Source organism: Acartia tonsa, chromosome 7 (assembly GCF_053477335.1).
Source record: "Acartia tonsa isolate MP-2025a chromosome 7, ASM5347733v1, whole genome shotgun sequence".
NCBI lineage: Eukaryota > Metazoa > Arthropoda > Copepoda > Calanoida > Acartiidae > Acartia > Acartia tonsa.
This window is the reverse complement of record NC_137266.1, coordinates 24816548-24833504: the sequence shown is the minus strand read 5'-3', so window position 1 is coordinate 24833504 and position 16957 is coordinate 24816548. Positions and strand designations below refer to the sequence as shown.

The 16957-nt window shown below is 31.9% G+C and overlaps 2 protein-coding genes across 2 annotated transcripts in view; one reads left to right on the top strand and one right to left on the bottom strand.

Moving 5' to 3' along the window:
- Positions 1–1039: 1039 nt before the first annotated feature.
- LOC145325124 (uncharacterized) lies at positions 1040–5662 on the bottom strand. The gene is made up of 5 exons (XM_080167976.1): positions 5501–5662; positions 5074–5125; positions 4129–4198; positions 2291–2505; positions 1040–1240 (listed from the first exon to the last, which is right to left on the bottom strand). Exons 1-5 carry the CDS (start codon positions 5559–5561, stop codon positions 1126–1128), a joined length of 513 nt encoding a protein of 170 aa, XP_080024102.1. The 5' UTR covers positions 5562–5662; the 3' UTR covers positions 1040–1125.
- A 1899-nt stretch (positions 5663–7561) lies between these two features.
- LOC145325125 (uncharacterized) overlaps positions 7562–16957 on the top strand; it is a 39028-nt gene continuing 29632 nt past the window's right edge. Inside the window, exons 1-28 of the mRNA XM_080167977.1 lie at positions 7562–7634; positions 9146–9190; positions 10084–11708; positions 11777–11851; positions 11916–11990; positions 12067–12141; positions 12239–12313; positions 12394–12480; positions 12563–12637; positions 13108–13182; positions 13258–13332; positions 13576–13650; positions 13734–13808; positions 13903–13989; positions 14094–14168; positions 14287–14361; positions 14444–14518; positions 14583–14657; positions 14759–14833; positions 14892–14978; positions 15252–15326; positions 15598–15672; positions 15741–15815; positions 15897–15971; positions 16203–16277; positions 16371–16445; positions 16641–16715; positions 16874–16948. Coding sequence (XP_080024103.1) covers positions 10091–11708; positions 11777–11851; positions 11916–11990; positions 12067–12141; positions 12239–12313; positions 12394–12480; positions 12563–12637; positions 13108–13182; positions 13258–13332; positions 13576–13650; positions 13734–13808; positions 13903–13989; positions 14094–14168; positions 14287–14361; positions 14444–14518; positions 14583–14657; positions 14759–14833; positions 14892–14978; positions 15252–15326; positions 15598–15672; positions 15741–15815; positions 15897–15971; positions 16203–16277; positions 16371–16445; positions 16641–16715; positions 16874–16948 — 3529 coding nt within the window. The 5' untranslated portion in view covers positions 7562–7634; positions 9146–9190; positions 10084–10090. The remainder of the gene's footprint in view (positions 7635–9145; positions 9191–10083; positions 11709–11776; positions 11852–11915; positions 11991–12066; positions 12142–12238; positions 12314–12393; positions 12481–12562; positions 12638–13107; positions 13183–13257; positions 13333–13575; positions 13651–13733; positions 13809–13902; positions 13990–14093; positions 14169–14286; positions 14362–14443; positions 14519–14582; positions 14658–14758; positions 14834–14891; positions 14979–15251; positions 15327–15597; positions 15673–15740; positions 15816–15896; positions 15972–16202; positions 16278–16370; positions 16446–16640; positions 16716–16873; positions 16949–16957) is intronic.

Genomic DNA, 16957 nt, shown 5'->3' with positions numbered 1-16957 from the left:
CACTTAGACATAAGCAAAGCATTTAATTCTGTTCATTCTATTTGAACTAATTAACACCATTAACAGCGGTATTAGAGTAAATAGTAGATTGGTGTCGGGTTCGAGACTTGTCCACACCGTGTCCTACTAGGATCAATATCAATGGTACTTACTGCTGCAATGTCTAGCGCGTGACACTTAAAGATAGAAGAGAAGGAATGTCTTGGTTCGCAAACAGGTGCAACTTATTATCACTTATAGTTAGGACTTACAGACCAAGGTAGTGCAATCAACTAGGTGGCGTCAAAATATACCAGCCCATTACTAGTGGGTGATGATCTGGCTACTCTAGACATTCATTTCGAAAGAGAATCCTGCCCCAACGAGGTAACCTGATTTGTACAGGGTCATTCAAGAGAAATGCGTTTTTTTAACTTAATTATGCATAAAAAAAAAACAATTATATAAAATGCTTTATATAATTGGAAACCCTTTTCTGGGACATTTATGTTAAAAATATTTAAAATTATTATTTTAACAAAATATGCCTTAAAATCCAGTTTTTCCATTGAACTTATTTTGAAAGATTGCACATTTAAAAATTAAAATTGCGTGCCTTCTGAAAAACCGGTTTTTAAGGCATATTGTGTCAGAATAATCATTTTTAAATATTTGAAACATAAATGTTCCAGAAAAGGTTTTCGAAATATATAAAGCATTTTATATATTTGTTTTTTTTTCCATGCTTAAAAAACGCATTTCTCTTGAATGACCCTGTATCTCTTTGAATGTCTGCCACTTGTAGTAGGTTCAACAACGCGGCAAAATCCGGCCAATATTTGCAGAAAACTATCCCTTTCATTGTGCGATTCTTGCGAGAAAGTCTTAACCTGTATGGTTAAGACTTGTGCTTGTATTAGGCAAGATATTCCCCTTCTCTAAATATTATAGTTGTGCAGAGGGAAACTTTAAACATCTCTACTTATGACACGTTTAGGCCGAGATTCGAATCTATCACCTTCATGATTACTCAGGGAGCAAAAAGGAATTAAAAATGAAAGCAAGAATAAGATGATTTATTCAAAATAATATAAATTTAGAAATATAAAAACCAGAACAGGATTTCTAGATAATATTTATCTCATTTCAATGATTTTTCTTTGAAGGCTTTTCTTTCATAAGCTTGAGATATTCATTTTTTTTGGTTTCTTCAAGTTTTATTTTGTTCTTGCTCATCTTTTTATGTACATCTTCATCAGAACTAAATTATAATGGAATTTTTAGAATATGGTTAAATAGAATGATTTCCTTGGTCCTTTATTTTTTTTTGCAGGAGATTTCCTTGGTCTATTTACGAATTTCACCTTAATTTTTTTTTATCACCTCTTGGGGCAAAGCCCCTAGAGGCTAGGGGCGAAGCCGCTAGTTATCTATAATACAAAGTAGAACTATGTCTGTCTGTTTGTCTGTCTGTTTGTTTGTAGCAAAGGATCTTGCTAACCGCTGAACCGATCGGGTTCTCCTTTACAGGGTTGCTTCTCATAGGTCCCGGGAAGGTTTATAACTATTTTCTTGGGGGGTGGGACACCACTTACCCCCCAAAAAAATGAAAAATAACCCCCCCCCAAAAAAGAAAATATTATAATTTTCTATAAAATCTAAAACACGAACAATTAGTTTGATAAAACCTCTTGGGGCACAGCCCCTAGAGGCTAGGGGCGAAGCCGCTATTCTATTATACAAAGTAGAACGATGTCTGTCTGTCTGTTTGTTTGTAGCGAAGGATCTCGCTAACCGCTGAACGATCGGATTCTCCTTTACAGGGTAGCTTTTCATAGGTCCCGGGAAGGTTTATATATATTTTTTGGGGGGTGGGACACCCCCGAACCCCCCTAAAAGATGAAAAATATCCCCCATCAAAAAAAAATCCCCCCCAAAGAAATTTTTTTACATTCTTATTTTAAATCTAAAATACGAAAATTTTATTTATCAAACCTCTTGGGGCTCAAGCCCCTAGAGGCTAGCGGTGAAGCCGCCGGTAATCAACAAGGTAAAACATTATAGATGATGCATATTTATATTCAAGTCCAAAAATGGAAGTGTGTCCTGCATTTAATTAGTTTTATTTGTCCTATAGATTATTATTGTAATTATCAAATTCTGACACTCTACAAGTATTAATGCTCGTTTATCCTATCGCCAGATTTTTGAGTTTCGCTTTTAAAGTTTTTGTCATCCTTGTTTTATACATAGAATTAAAATACTATTAATTTCTACTATGCATATTATAAATGTTGTTTTGTAACATTACCTTTCATGATGGCGAACTTTAGCCTCTACAAGATGATTTTCAGCCATGTCCCTCAGTTTGGCAACTTTTTCTGACCTCTCAATGTCATCCATATCTTCATCCTCCACTAGGTCATGTGCCTTGGCTTTTTCCAGATCATGTTTAGCCGCTTTTTTGGCAGCATAATCGTCAATCTTCTTGGCGGCATCTACTTTTTTGTCGGCATTTACATCAACCTAATATATTGAGCAATGTTTTATATTTAATTATTATTGTTTTTTATTCTCTCACAAATTAATAAAAAGCAGCTGGACAAATGCTTTTATTGGCAACTTAAATGTAGGCTTTGTCTTTGATACAAGGCAAAACTCCAAGCAACAAAATTATTTTCTTTTATTCATTATTTTTTAAAAGCGAAGCTTTTCTATAATTTGGGTTGGTCCTATCGATTTCATGATGATTCCTAAAACAGGTACGACTTAGAAAGCACAGCAACTCTATAATCGTTACCAGATTTTTGGTGTACTGATTCCTATTACAACAAGGTACAATGTTTTAAGCAAAGCATCTCTATGTCCAAGTCCTAAAAATGGAAGTATTTCCTTAAACAGTATCATGTATTTATACAGTTTTAGAACAAATTTACTTATAATTTTGTTTAGAGTTTTGCATTAATATTCTGCTTATTCAGTTCTGACACTCTACAAGTGTTAATGTTCGTTTGTCTCTCCATTTCAGAGCTTCGCTTTTATGGATGTTGTCACTTTCTTACTCTATTTTTGCTTTCTCTAACTATCTCAATTAGTCCATTGTGGTATGTACATTGAGAGTCAAAATAATATGTTTTTTAAATTTTCTATCCCACCAGAAAGAATATAAATTTTACAGAAAATTTAATTAATAAAAGTCCTTGTTCCCTGTAAAAGAAATGTTCGAATATATTTCATATGTTTCTTCTCCTTTATTCTTAATGGTTGCATCCGAAAATAGAAAATGCAGATTATCTTGACTTAAACTGTATGTACAATTTAGGGCGGGTTCATATCGGAATTAGACAAAGAGGGGATGTGCAACAGATAAAACTAACTTAAATTTAATTTCTGACCGAAAAAGAATCTTAAAAAATTTATATTTAGAATGCGACCACTTAAAAATGTATTTCATTAATAAAAAAATATGCAAAGACGAGATTCAAGTCATCTCTACTTATTATCTCAGTTTCTATTAGTGCTAGAGGGCTAAATATTTTTGTGCATTTCCCCAGTTATATAATAAATTTCCGGCTATAAGTCAGTCAAAGTCAATTTTTGCTTCCTTGCCCTTTATTTACCAACCTTTTACCAACGACCAGAAATAAAATTGTATAGCTATTTGTCAATGATAGTAAAAAAAATATTGAATGAGAATGATGGCTTCATGGTGCTCCCAGGAAAGGCCTTGAGGAGTAGAATCAGGAACTTTTTTCCGTTTCAAAATATCTCATTCCTAGCCTTAGAAATGACTAAAAAACCACCATTTTTAAAGGTTTATTGAGAATTGTACAATTTGTAGAGGTTTTTTGAGATTTTCTCAGGCTAGGAACGAGATATTTTGAAACGGTCAAAAGTTTCTGATTCTACTCCTCAATGCCTTTCCTGGGAGCACCATGAAGCCATAATTCTGATTCAATAAATTTTCGACACCCATTTACAAATAGCTATACAATTGAACGTCTGGTCGTCAGCGGTTTTAAAACTTAGGATAAATTATAAATCATCCAGAGGTGTACTATACTCATAAAAATCGTTTGCAGATCCCCGCTTTGGTCTCAGAAAAAAAATGTTCAAAATCGACCCACCCTAATGTACATATAAGAATACCTTGTGTGCTTCATCAGCATAATCAACCTCTTTGCCTTCCTTATGTTCTTTCATATATCCAAATATAGGCCTAAAAATAAAGAATAATTTGCGTAGTCAACTTCTTTCCCTTCCTTATCATCTTTCATATATTGGCATTTGGAAGGAAGGTCCTTAATTTTTTTTTTTAAATATCATATTTAGTGAGAGAAAATTCATTTTGGGAGGTGTAAAATTTTTCCATGGATGGATTGACTTCCACAATCATTTAACAGATTACTAAGATTTACCAAAAATTCACTGAAAAAGAGACTCGCTTCAGCCATTACAATACATATATTAGACCTTAAAGGTTTGCTTCAAAATAAAAAAAAAAAATAAGAAAAACTATATATAGAAAAAACGTTACCCTTTAGTCATTGTAAGACATATAATAGAGCTTTATTGAGAAATAAGAAAAGAATGAAGAAATTTAGGGGTCAAAAGAAATAAGACAATGGCCGATAAATTTATGTACATCACATATGATGATACACAAAAAATACCCCTTCTGTAGATTACAATTTATGGTTGAAACGTTTGGACACTTAACTTAATGAACCAACCAATCAAGATTTCATAAAAGTCCCCAACGTTGATAAGTTAACGTTATTATAAAACTTTGGGTGACTAATGTAATAAACAGCTCAAAGTCCCATTCCTGCCTCCCATGGAATAGTTATTTCTTTCATCGTATTTTAAACGGCTTTCCGCGGATATAGAATGTACAATTATAAGATTAAAACTAGTTTTTTTAGCCCCGAGATGCCGAAGGCACGGGCTAAAAAAACTGGTTTTAATCTTATGATTGTACATTTCTATATTTGTAGAAAACTGAATATAATACGATGCTAGACATAGTTTTTTCGTAAGGATGAGAACCGGTTCCTATCCACCGGATTCGAATAAATACGAGAAAAACTATACCTATTTTCATCTTCATAACATTCTTGAATTCCACCTTCTCTCTTGTAACAAACTAAACAAAATTAATTAATAATGAAAAAACGTCCCTGAAAAGAACATACAAATCAGTTTAAAATTGTTTCAGCTATCTTATTGATACAAAACATCTTGAATTTATTTCTTTTAAATTAGTTTTGAACTGTAAAGGACCAATTCACAATTTCGTGAAATTATCAAACTTTTTAGTTTTATTGATAGATTAGCCATAGTTTCTTAGGGTTTGGACCTAAGTCGTCATGGAGTAGGTTGAGACACCTTTGTATAGCCACTGGGGCCAGCTTAAGTCCCACGTTCAAGAATATTATGACTTGACCCCCTATCTCATGATAGCTCCTCATTATTACATTTAGTATAAAGTAATGTATTATACAAAATTTAAATTTATTACCTCCTGAGGACGACGGTGAAATATAAAGGCAAAATAGTAAACAAATTTTTGTCAGGATCATTTCTTTAGCTTACTACTTGTGGTATATTTAAAGACTAACATGTAAAAATATTAAAAACACACAATAATTTTGTAATATAATACTTTAAGTCTTTTCATATTATTCATACAAAAAGGCTTTTAAGATCTCTATATTTTTTCGTAGAATTATGTATAATGTATATATATCCTTCTTTACTTAAAGTCAATTCATAGATTTTTTCTGAAAATGATTAGTTTAGTTGTTTGATAGAATTAACGGCTATGCCCCTAAAGGCCTATATAAAAATAATGAATAAAAATTTCTGTATTTTGCGAATTTCCTAATTTGATACATGTATGCAATGGATGTAAGCATAAGCAGGGCTCGGCATCCGCGCATCACCCTCGACTAAGCCTCAAATTTAAACTCGTTTGGGTGCTTTGAAAATTGTTTTGACAAGAGGGATTGCCATTTGGTCAGCTTTAGACTTCCACCTGATTTTTTAAATTGTAAAAGGTTGATTTCCCTGAGACTTACAGGCAGCTGCCGAGGCGTTGATATTTGCTATATTTTGTTTGCCTTTAACATCCAGCCGTAGTCTAATTACCCGGCAAAATCACAGCTACAAGCTAGCTGCACTGTACTCTTTTTTTAATTTTACAATCTATAGCCGCCAGATTCTTTAAACCAGATGACCTTTTTCCACATTTTTTAAAAATTGAAAATAGCAATCACCGAAAAAAACTGGCCCAGAACAAAACCTAAAAAATAACAAAAGTACTTTAGATTTATATTATGTTAATACGATGTATAAAAATCAGACAGGGACCTATTAAATTTGTACTTAAAATATTCTAAATGTTTCAATAAATCAATGCTTCTGAAGGCCTTTCATAAATCACCATCTAAAAGGCCTTATTATTTCAATAGATTATTGTTTTCTTCAGTAAAAAAATCTTTTGTTTATTTTGAAAGCAATAAAACTAGAACAATGTATGTACGAACAATGAACAAAACAGGTGCGGATATCTGCAGGGATACAGGGTTACGACATTGGATAATAAATTGATTTAAACACCCAATTATGATATAAAAATTCTCTACTTACAGGTGGAGAAGACTAGACACTGCTCGCTTGATAACCAATCAAGACTAAATTACCTAAAACAAACCTTTGTACAGTAAAGAACTATGATAAAGAAGGTTGACAAGGATTAGAAGTGGTTTAATCGAAATATTTTCCTACAAATTGAGCTGTGTGTTTTTCCTTGGATAGTCTCTTTTCAACAACATTGCTTTGTATTATTCCATTACCTAAAACTTTTTCAGCCTTTAAGTTAGATTAGGTTATAGTTGAGGGTACAGGTATAATTTACAGTCCATTGTCTCTTCCCTCCCTTGCCTAGTTTAAGAATTGTAGGGAAAGATTAGGTGTAGATTAATTTAACTTCCATTGTTCACTTCCTTCCTGGTTAACTAAAACTTTTATTTTCATAACTTTACAAATTAAAAATAAAATATCCAAAAGTAGCGAAAATCACAAATTTAAAATACTTTAATACAGTGGCGTGCATATTGTTTTGACAAGTAAATGCGCAAACTAAAGCAAACCCGAAAATCTATACATCCCCTTAAACCAAAATCGAGTGTTCTGGGGGGGGGGGGGTGTAATACAGACAACAAGAGGGATGTTATTTTATTGCCTGGGGTTGGAAAAACCCCGTTAAATCCACCCCCTTCATAATCAAAGATTTAAAGTCCAACAAAGTTCAACTTTATAGTAGTATATGGGATGTAGATGGACAAAAAATATAGGATCTATGCTTAGTGATCATAAAGATTTTAATAACAAATTTCAATTGATGGAAAACAATCGATACTACTTTTAAAGTATGGACAGGCTTACAAACAAGCAACCTTAATTATATGCCTTACTTTAACGATATTATTACCCTTACAGAGTGTTTAAATGAGGGAAATAAATACTTATAAGAGACTCCACACAAATTTTCAGGCAGGCTAGAACAAAAGCACGCCGTACAGGTGGTTTATTCCTCTTATATTCTATGCATTCCTATTATTCTTCCCTGTTAACCAGAGTTTACTAAACAGGTCGGAATTATTACGAATTTTCAGTCAGTTCTTTTTTATTTCTCATGTTATTGGGGTTGAAATTAGATATAATGAATAATTTTTAAGGTAACCTAAATTTTAAGTTTGACAAAAAAAATAACGTAAATAGTGATCGGAAAAATTTAGTTTTATAAAAATAAAATATTTTTTAAGGTAATAAGCGGTTACGCCCTCCAAAACTGATTCATCAATTTTATTTCATTTTTCAAATTACCATTGTGTGATGCACTAACACAGATAAAAATTTTGAAATCTACTTTTCTCTCTAGAAAATTATCTTATTTTATATTTTTACTAGCGGCTTCGCCCCTAGCATCTAGGGCCTCTATTTTCGAAGGAATATGAAAGGGCACAAAGATGGCCTAAAACCATTCTCAGACTTTTTATAAGACTGTAATTGCCTAAAACAATCCTGGGACCTATAAGAAGCTTCCTTATAAAGGATGATCGTATCGGTTCAGCGAATAGCGAGATCATTCGCTACAGACAAAAAAAAGCTTACTACTTTATATAATAGGATTTACTAAGTAATAATAAAAAAGTTAAAGTTAATATATGTTTGAAAAAAATGTCATTGTCAGTCATAATTTTCTCGTCTTAGAATTAAATATTCATTTTTTAAAGAAGGCGTCTTAACTTTTTTGCTTTTTATTTAGAATAGCTAGTCGGTGTTTTTAGAAAGTTAAGGCACCTTCTTTTGGATATTTATACAAACAGGTTTAAAAACAATAGATTGGTTAAGTAGTTGTATGCTCCTACTTCTCCCCCGTAATGTGTTTCATGAGGTTTGAAAATGAGTATTAGAAAATGTGGGTGGTAGTGTTGTTAAATAATCTGAAAATTGTTAAAGAATTCAAATAAAAATAAGACAGACATTCCATTCAAAAAGATATTTTCATTTAAATAAAGGACTGTATCCCAAAATTAAAGGATGTCTATGAGTCTGTCTGTCTGTTTGTTTGATTCCAATATAGCTTCTCTATATATAATTAGTCCTGGGAATGGTTTTAACTGTTTTGGGGGAGGGTACCACCACCTTCTTCAGAGTAATCCCCCCCCCCCCCCCCTATATCCAGTGTATCATCATCAAGGCTTCTTGGGACGTTTAAGGTGTACATATATTAAATCTAATTTTAAAATAAAAGTTTAAATGTCAAGTAAATTGTGTAACAAACAAGGATGACAACATCCATAAAAGCGAAGCACTGAAACGTTAGGACAAACAGACATTAACACTACACCCTAACCATAGTGTAGCTACAATTATGCTGTTTTGCTGACTTGTGCTGTTTAATAATAAATCTATTTTCTTATTTCTAAGCAACATCATAATAAATTGTAGGTGAAAATATTAGAGAAAATGTAACAAATTCATGTCAACAACTTAAAAGGAAAAATAGAAATATGATATATTTGTAAATTATATTACAAGAATTAAGGACAGGGGAAAGAAACATATTTCTATAAATGACTATAAATATAATTTTCAGGGCAGCCCTGGGGAAACATGGATCCATCCAGTATCATAAGATAAGGTAAAAATTATATTTATTATGATTTTATTATTCAATTGTACTGATTAAGAGTCTTTATTGAGGTAAATATTTTATGGTTTTATTATAAGCAGATATTGTAGCTATTTACCTAACCAGATATTTTTAGTAGCGAAGCTACTCGAAATTCACTTTGTCAATCTGTCAGTCTGCAACGCTAAGGGGTTAATATGATTTAAACAGCTACTATTGAAGATTGTAGCTGAGATTGAATTAAATTTTCAGTGAAGATTCCTGCGCATCTAGTCTTTTCATTGTTTGTTCATTTGTCTGTCAGTTATGCTTTAACAAACATAAACCTTATTTTTTCGTTAGTATTTGCATATTACCTCTATTTCTTTTCTTTGTTATGACAATTGAACAACTCTATTACTCACTTATTCTGTTTGTCCATTGCATTGTAACAGAAAACTATACATATTATTTGTTTTAAAAATTTTATTTAAAGAAATATAAAATTTAAGTATTTTGTAGAAAAAGTGTAGGATTTTATTGAATATTTTTACCATTATAAAAATTATTAAAAGTTGAGATTGAATTTTTTTTATATATCTTTTCTTTGTAAACCAAAATAGATTTGAACCTACTTTTTGACAGTGTACTGTACAGGAATACACTTTTAGCATAAAGGTACAGTTTTCACACCTGTAATTTGTTGGACAAAAATATATAAACCAATGTAAATTTTAATATGTTATGAGTTGTAATTTTTATGTGACATATAAATATCAGGTACTAAATTCAATGTTTTTATTCTCTTCACCATTGCACGATTTTTTGTGCTTTGCTACTTATGGATGCTGTCATCTTTGTTTTTTAAGAATTAAACTGAGCTATTTGAAATAAACTATATGTTTTTAAAGTTTTCCATTTAGGGTTGCAATGGATTGGATAGTGCTGAGCCTGCTGGCTTTTGTCAGCAGGCTCACTCTGGGTCAACAACAAGAACTCTGTTATTGGATTGAGGACGGACACTCATGGAGTAGTGGTACTAAGGCAACCCTTAACATAAAACTTGACAAAGACTATGAGGACTGGCAAGTGACTTGGACTTATCAAAATAACATCATTAACCTGGAGGCGTGGAAAGGAGATGTCCAGGCTTACAGTCAAAGTAATTACACTATAACATCAAGGTGTTACAATGGAAAACTGTATGCCTGTGAAACTCTTAGCATACCATTTATCATCCGGTATGTTCCAGAGGAAGGTATACCTCCATATAGTATGTATCTAAATGGAGTTCTGGTACCTCCATGTAATATGACTGAACTTACTACACAAGCTTCCTGTCCCTATGATAGCTATACCAATTATGTTGAGCTTTGTCAACTTTGGACCAATTATACCCAAGTATCCTCAAATCCTGTCACACCAACTCCTACAGCAACAGTTCCTTACTCTTCATGTCCTTACTCAACTTTAAATGACAATATATTAGCATGTGAACTTTGGTGTAATATTCTCTACACTGGATATTCTACAGAATGTACAGGTACCCCCTCTTGCCCTTATGACAGCTATGTCTCTCCTCACAACACAGCTTTGTGTGCACTGTGGACTGAAAACACCCAGCTAAAACAGAATGGACTAAGTCCTTATACAAATACTGGATCTACAACAGCTCCAATCACCTGTATTTATGAAACATCACTTTATTCATCTGATTATTGTTATCTGTGGTGTGAAAATCAGAACATGCAGCATAATACAGTCTGTGCTAATCAACAAACTTCAACTTATGATCCTTGTCCCTACCTTAGTTATGCTGACAAAGATGTCCTCTGTCAACTGTGGGGTGAGATTAATGTAGCACAGCAAAATTTACCAACTGACAGTTTTGGAATTACCTTACCTGTACCAACTGATTACATAAATTATAGTAACTGTCCACACAATAGTTTAACAGATGCTATACTAGCATGTTACTTGTGGTGTGAACTGAATGCTGTAAATGGTGTCATCTGTAATAATCCAGCGTCATGTCCGTATGAAAATTATCCACCTCCCAATGATTATAGATTATGCGAGTTGTGGTATGAAAATTTACAACTAAAGACCACAGTATATGGCTCTTCACACGCACCAGTTGGAACTGCAACACCAATATTTACAATGGGACCACAAGCTGTAGAATGTATTTTCTTAACATACAGTTATGCAACTGAGCATTGTACACTGTGGTGTGAGAATGAACTTATAAAGTACGGTTCAACCTGCACATCTATTCCTAATTTTGTAACTGATGCTAGTGGAAATCAAATTACTGGTGCCAATGGATCACCTTTAACACAAGCACCAACTCCTGTTATAATAACTGATGCTAACGGAAACACATTTACTGATGTTAATGGAGCTCCTCTAACTCTTGCACCCCCAATATCTCAAGTAACAGTCACTGATATTTCTGGTAATCCTGTCACTGATCCAAGTGGTAATCCTGTTACAGAAATAGTCCAATCAGCGGTTGTAACAGATTCAAATGGAAATGCAATAACAGGTATTTACATAGTCAATTTAATATTTTAACCATAAATACTTTAGGTTCTAAAAAATGATTTTTCCTAGATGCAAATGGTCTCCCAGTAACACAAATAGCACAATCAGTTGGGGTTACAGATGCTAGTGGAAATCCAGTGACAGGTAAATCTTTATGAAGAAAAACAATAATTAATTCAAGACTTATATTCATAGTTATATTATTTAGATTCTAATGGTAACCCAATAACAGAAACTATACAATCTGTTGTTGTTACTGATTCCAGTGGAAATGCAGTAACAGGTAATTATTTTTAATTAATAGCTCTTTAATTAACATTACTTTTACAAATACTTAAGGAATATAAATTTTTATTTAGATATTTTGGGCAATCCTGTAACAGAAATAGTTCAATCTGTGGTAGTTACAGATGCCAGTGGAAATCCAGTAACAGGTTCAAAACAATTTACTTTTAAATACTAAATATATGGTTTAGACGTCTTTTAGATTATTAGTTTGTATGGAACAATATCTATTAATATATATATTAGATCCAAGTGGTAACCCAGTAACTGAACAATTACAATCAGTTGTTGTGACAGATGCCAGTGGAAACCCAGTAACAGGTATGTGCAAATACAACTATACAAAATCGAATTAGTCCTTTCACCAAAATAATGTATTCTTTTAATTAATACACTTTTAGATGTCAATGGTAGCCCAGTCACTGAGAACGTGCCTGTTACACAACCATCAGTGACTGTGACTGATGCAAGTGGAAATCCAATAACAGGTAAGTGATTGCCATCTTTTACAATTACTTAAATATATTCTACAAATAAGCCATGATTTAACAAACAAGTTAATTCTTTTAGATCCTAGTGGAAACCCAGTCACTCAAATTGTACAATCTAACCCAGTCACTTATCCAAACGGAAGTCCTGTCACAGGTATAAAAACGAACTTTATTTCGTACAGAATTTGGATTTTTAAATATACTAAAAAAATGACAAGTTTGAGGCTAATAAAGCAAGTTCTAAATACTTTTCATATATTGTATTTGGGTCCAAGTATTGGAGTATGATGAAACAGCTCAAAATCCACGTTCAAGCGCACAATATGACTTTAGTAGGGCAGCTGTCACAAATTAAGTCACTATGATACATAATAATAATAGCTAAGTAGCTTGGGATATTGCATCTGAGAGTTATCACAAGACTCTCACCACCTTAATTTGGTGATTTACGAGTGAGATACAATGATCCTTACATAATACATATTGATAATAGTGACTCTATAACAATGTTTAAAAACATTAATGTAAAGTAAAATTGGATGTGCATGTGTGTAATAAGAAAAGAAAAAATATGGATAACATAATAACATAAAGGAAAAAATGTCATTAAACTTAATACTTTAGATGCAAACGGCAATCCTGTTACACAAGTTGTACAGTCAGTTGGTGTCACAGATGCAAGTGGAAATCCTATTACTGGTTAGTAATTTATTAGTTGGCCTTCATTTGAAATTAAATATTAAAATTCAGACAAATACAGATGATCATTTTCAGATGCCAGTGGCAATCCTGTCACAGAAATAATCCAGTCTGTTGTTGTAACTGATTCAAGCGGAAACCCTGTAACAGGTGAAATATAATATAAAATATGAAACAAACACAATGATTTATACCCTAGTAGAATCAAACTTCATTTGGTATATGTGCATGACAATACTAAATCCTATTTAATCCTGATGAAATTTTTATAACTGAAGCAATTTAAAGTGTGTCCTGGAAAAGGCAGACAAAAATTACAAGGTTTAGGAAATATGCCATCAATCAGATGCCATTTCTATAAAACCAATTTATTTATTTATTATATGGATTTAGATGCTAGTGGTAACCCAGTAACAGAAACTATTCAATCAGTTGTTGTTACAGATTCTAGTGGCAATCCTGTTACAGGTAAAAACTTTGCCATGATAATTTGCTAAAAAAACTTCCCTCAATAAACAATATTTTTATCATCTTTTCAAAACAATTTACAGGTCCAAATGGAAGCCCTGTAACAGAGACTTTACAATCAGTTGTTGTTACTGACGCCAGTGGAAATTCAATAACAGGTCTTTAAATTAATTTCAACATCTATTTAAATTGTTTCCTAAATATTATTATAGTGCCATTTTTTATTGAAAATTAAATACTATTAATTTTTAGATGTAAGTGGTAATCTAGTAACAGAAATTGTACCAGTAACTTTACCTTCAGTTACAGTAACTGATAGTAATGGAAATCCTGTAACAGGTCAGTTTTAAGCCAAGTTAAATTGAAAGATAAAGAAATTATCAAACATTGTCTATGACTTAAAAAAAAAATTTAAAATATATTAGAAAAAAATTTACTTTTAGATCCCAGTGGTAATCCTGTCACCCAAATAGTACAATCAGTTGGTGTGACTGATATTAGTGGTAATTTAGTAACAGGTATAAAAATAAACTAATTGATTCATGTATTTTCATTGATTGATCTTTCCTAATAACTTAAAAATAGTTAATAAACAGATTAATTGATTAAATTTCCTAATTTTAACATCTCTTACAGATGCTAATGGAAACCCAGTAACACAAATAATACAATCAGTTGGAGTTACAGATGCTAGTGGCAACCCAGTTACAGGTGTTTACGATAAATATAATTAGAAAAAACTAAATCAAACAGTAAAAACAGATAAATTATTTTCAAACCCCAATCTTTTCAGATGCTAGTGGTAATCCAGTGACACAAGTTATACAATCAGTTGGTGTAACTGATTCTAGTGGAAACCCAGTGACAGGTAAATCTGTTTTACATTGTACAACTTAAGATTTGCATAAAAAATTAATTTGAATTATTTGCAGATGTCAATGGTAATCCAGTAACAGAATCTGTGCAGTCAGTTGTTGTCACAGATGCAAGTGGAAATCCTGTTACAGGTATCAAATTTAGGAACTTCTTTGAATTGTTCATAACAATGGATAATTTTCTTACAAATTAGATACAATTACACATTTATATAACAATTTTTCTTGTTAAGATCCAAGTGGTAATCCAGTAACAGAAAAAGTCCAATCTGTTGTTGTTACTGATGCTAGTGGAAATCCTGTAACAGGTACTACACAAATAATAAAAAATCATAATAAAAAACTTTAATGTATATTTTTACATAGATGCTAGTGGTAACCCAGTTACTTCAATGATAGCTGTTACATTACCATCCGTTACAGTTACTGATTCAAGTGGAAATCCAGTAACAGGTAATGACATACCTTCAGTGATATTTTGTTTTTGTGCTTAGAGCCCAGATACATTTAAAAGGTTAGCATTTGAAGTATTTGAATATCCATAGCTGTGAAATAGTGGCAGATAAATACAAAAACAGTTTCAATTGTAGCCTAGATGGACAAAGCATTAGTTATCTAGGTTGATTAGATTCTTAAGTTTGAAATATAAATTTTAGATTGAAATTGACATTTTCCATTATATAACCCTTCAAAAAATAAATTTTATTTAATATATATTATAATTAGATCCAAGTGGTAACCCAATTACTCAAATAGTTCAAAATATTGGAGTAACAGATCCTAGTGGAAATCCAGTAACAGGTCAATATTTTGTAAAATAGAATGATGTAACAATAGAAAAACTAATTAATATATGCATGCAAACTAAAAGAGACCTTTTCTATTCAATGCCTGAAAATTATAAAACTCTAAAAGTAATAACAAATAACCACTAAAAACATAAATTGGAAATAAAAATAAAATAATTGTTATTTCAAAGCAAACTAGTATAGATGATCAGACAAAATGTATTCTTTAAATATAATCTCATCTATTTCACAACAAAAATTATTACTTGTTATTTAATTTTTAGATGCCAGCGGTAATCCTGTCACTGTACAAGTTCAATCTGTTGGAGTAACTGATTCTAGTGGAAATCCAGTTACAGGTTAAGAGATTTATCAATCAAATGTTTTTACTTTAAAACTCAAGAAGATTATACATTTATATTTTTAGATGCTCTTGGTAATCCAGTAACTGAAACAATTCAGTCAGTTGTTGTTACAGATGCTAGTGGAAATCCTGTAACAGGTATGTTTAGTTTTTATAATGATCTTATGCAAAAATTAAAAATAAAAATAATTAAAAAGTACTAATAACCATCTTTTTCAGATGCTAGTGGAAGCCCAGTAACTCAACAAGTACAGTCAGTTGTTGTTACTGATGCAAGTGGAAATCCTGTAACTGGTAACCATTCTTAGCTTTAAGCATAATATGGGATTTGCACTAAAAAAAACCAGTTAAACTGCACTTACAATTGTGTAATAGAGTCAAGATATTAGTGGACCGACAGTCAGACATGCATTCAGTTACTTTTTTTAGATTTCACAAATCAAATGTTATAACTTATAAATATTCATTATTACTTAATCCTATTGATAAGTTATGTAAATTTTTTAAAAAATTAATGTTCTTCAGACCCCAGTGGTAACCCAGTAACTCAACAAGTTCAATCAGTTGCTGTTACTGATTCAAACGGAAACCCTGTAACAGGTAAAAAAGCTTGCTCATTCCACATGCTAATGAATTGAAAGATTAGAGTAAAGACTTTGTAGTTATCAAACAATAATTTGTTTCACAATTCAGATGCTAGTGGTAATCCAGTAACTCAGCAAGTTCAATCTGTTGCTGTTACAGATGCCAGTGGAAATCCTGTCACAGGTATAGGATCTAAAATCCCACATTTTTTATATAGTTCTGATTTATATTATTTCTGAAAAGCACAGATTTAAGTAAACATTATTATATATTTACAAGATCTTTTCAAATTCATTTGAATTAAGGAGCTACCTAGCAAAAAATCATTTATTAAACAATCAGCAGTCTACAAAATATCGATTTAATTATCTTATTCAGATGCTAGTGGTAACCCAGTAACTCAACAAGTCCAATCTGTTGCTGTTACAGATGCCAGTGGTAATCCAGTGACAGGTATTGCATCTCATTTTTCAAAGTGTTGATATAGTTTTGATTGATTATTTTTCTGAATTGTTTATTTTTATATGAGTTCAAGAGAAATTTGAATTGCCCAATCCTTTTGATTAGTTAATAAAAATTTTTTAAAAATTAAAGAAATCAATGTTTTGTAGATGCTAGTGGTAACCCAGTAACACAGCAAGTTCAATCAGTTGCTGTCACAGATGCCAGTGGAAACCCTGTAACAGGTAAAACAG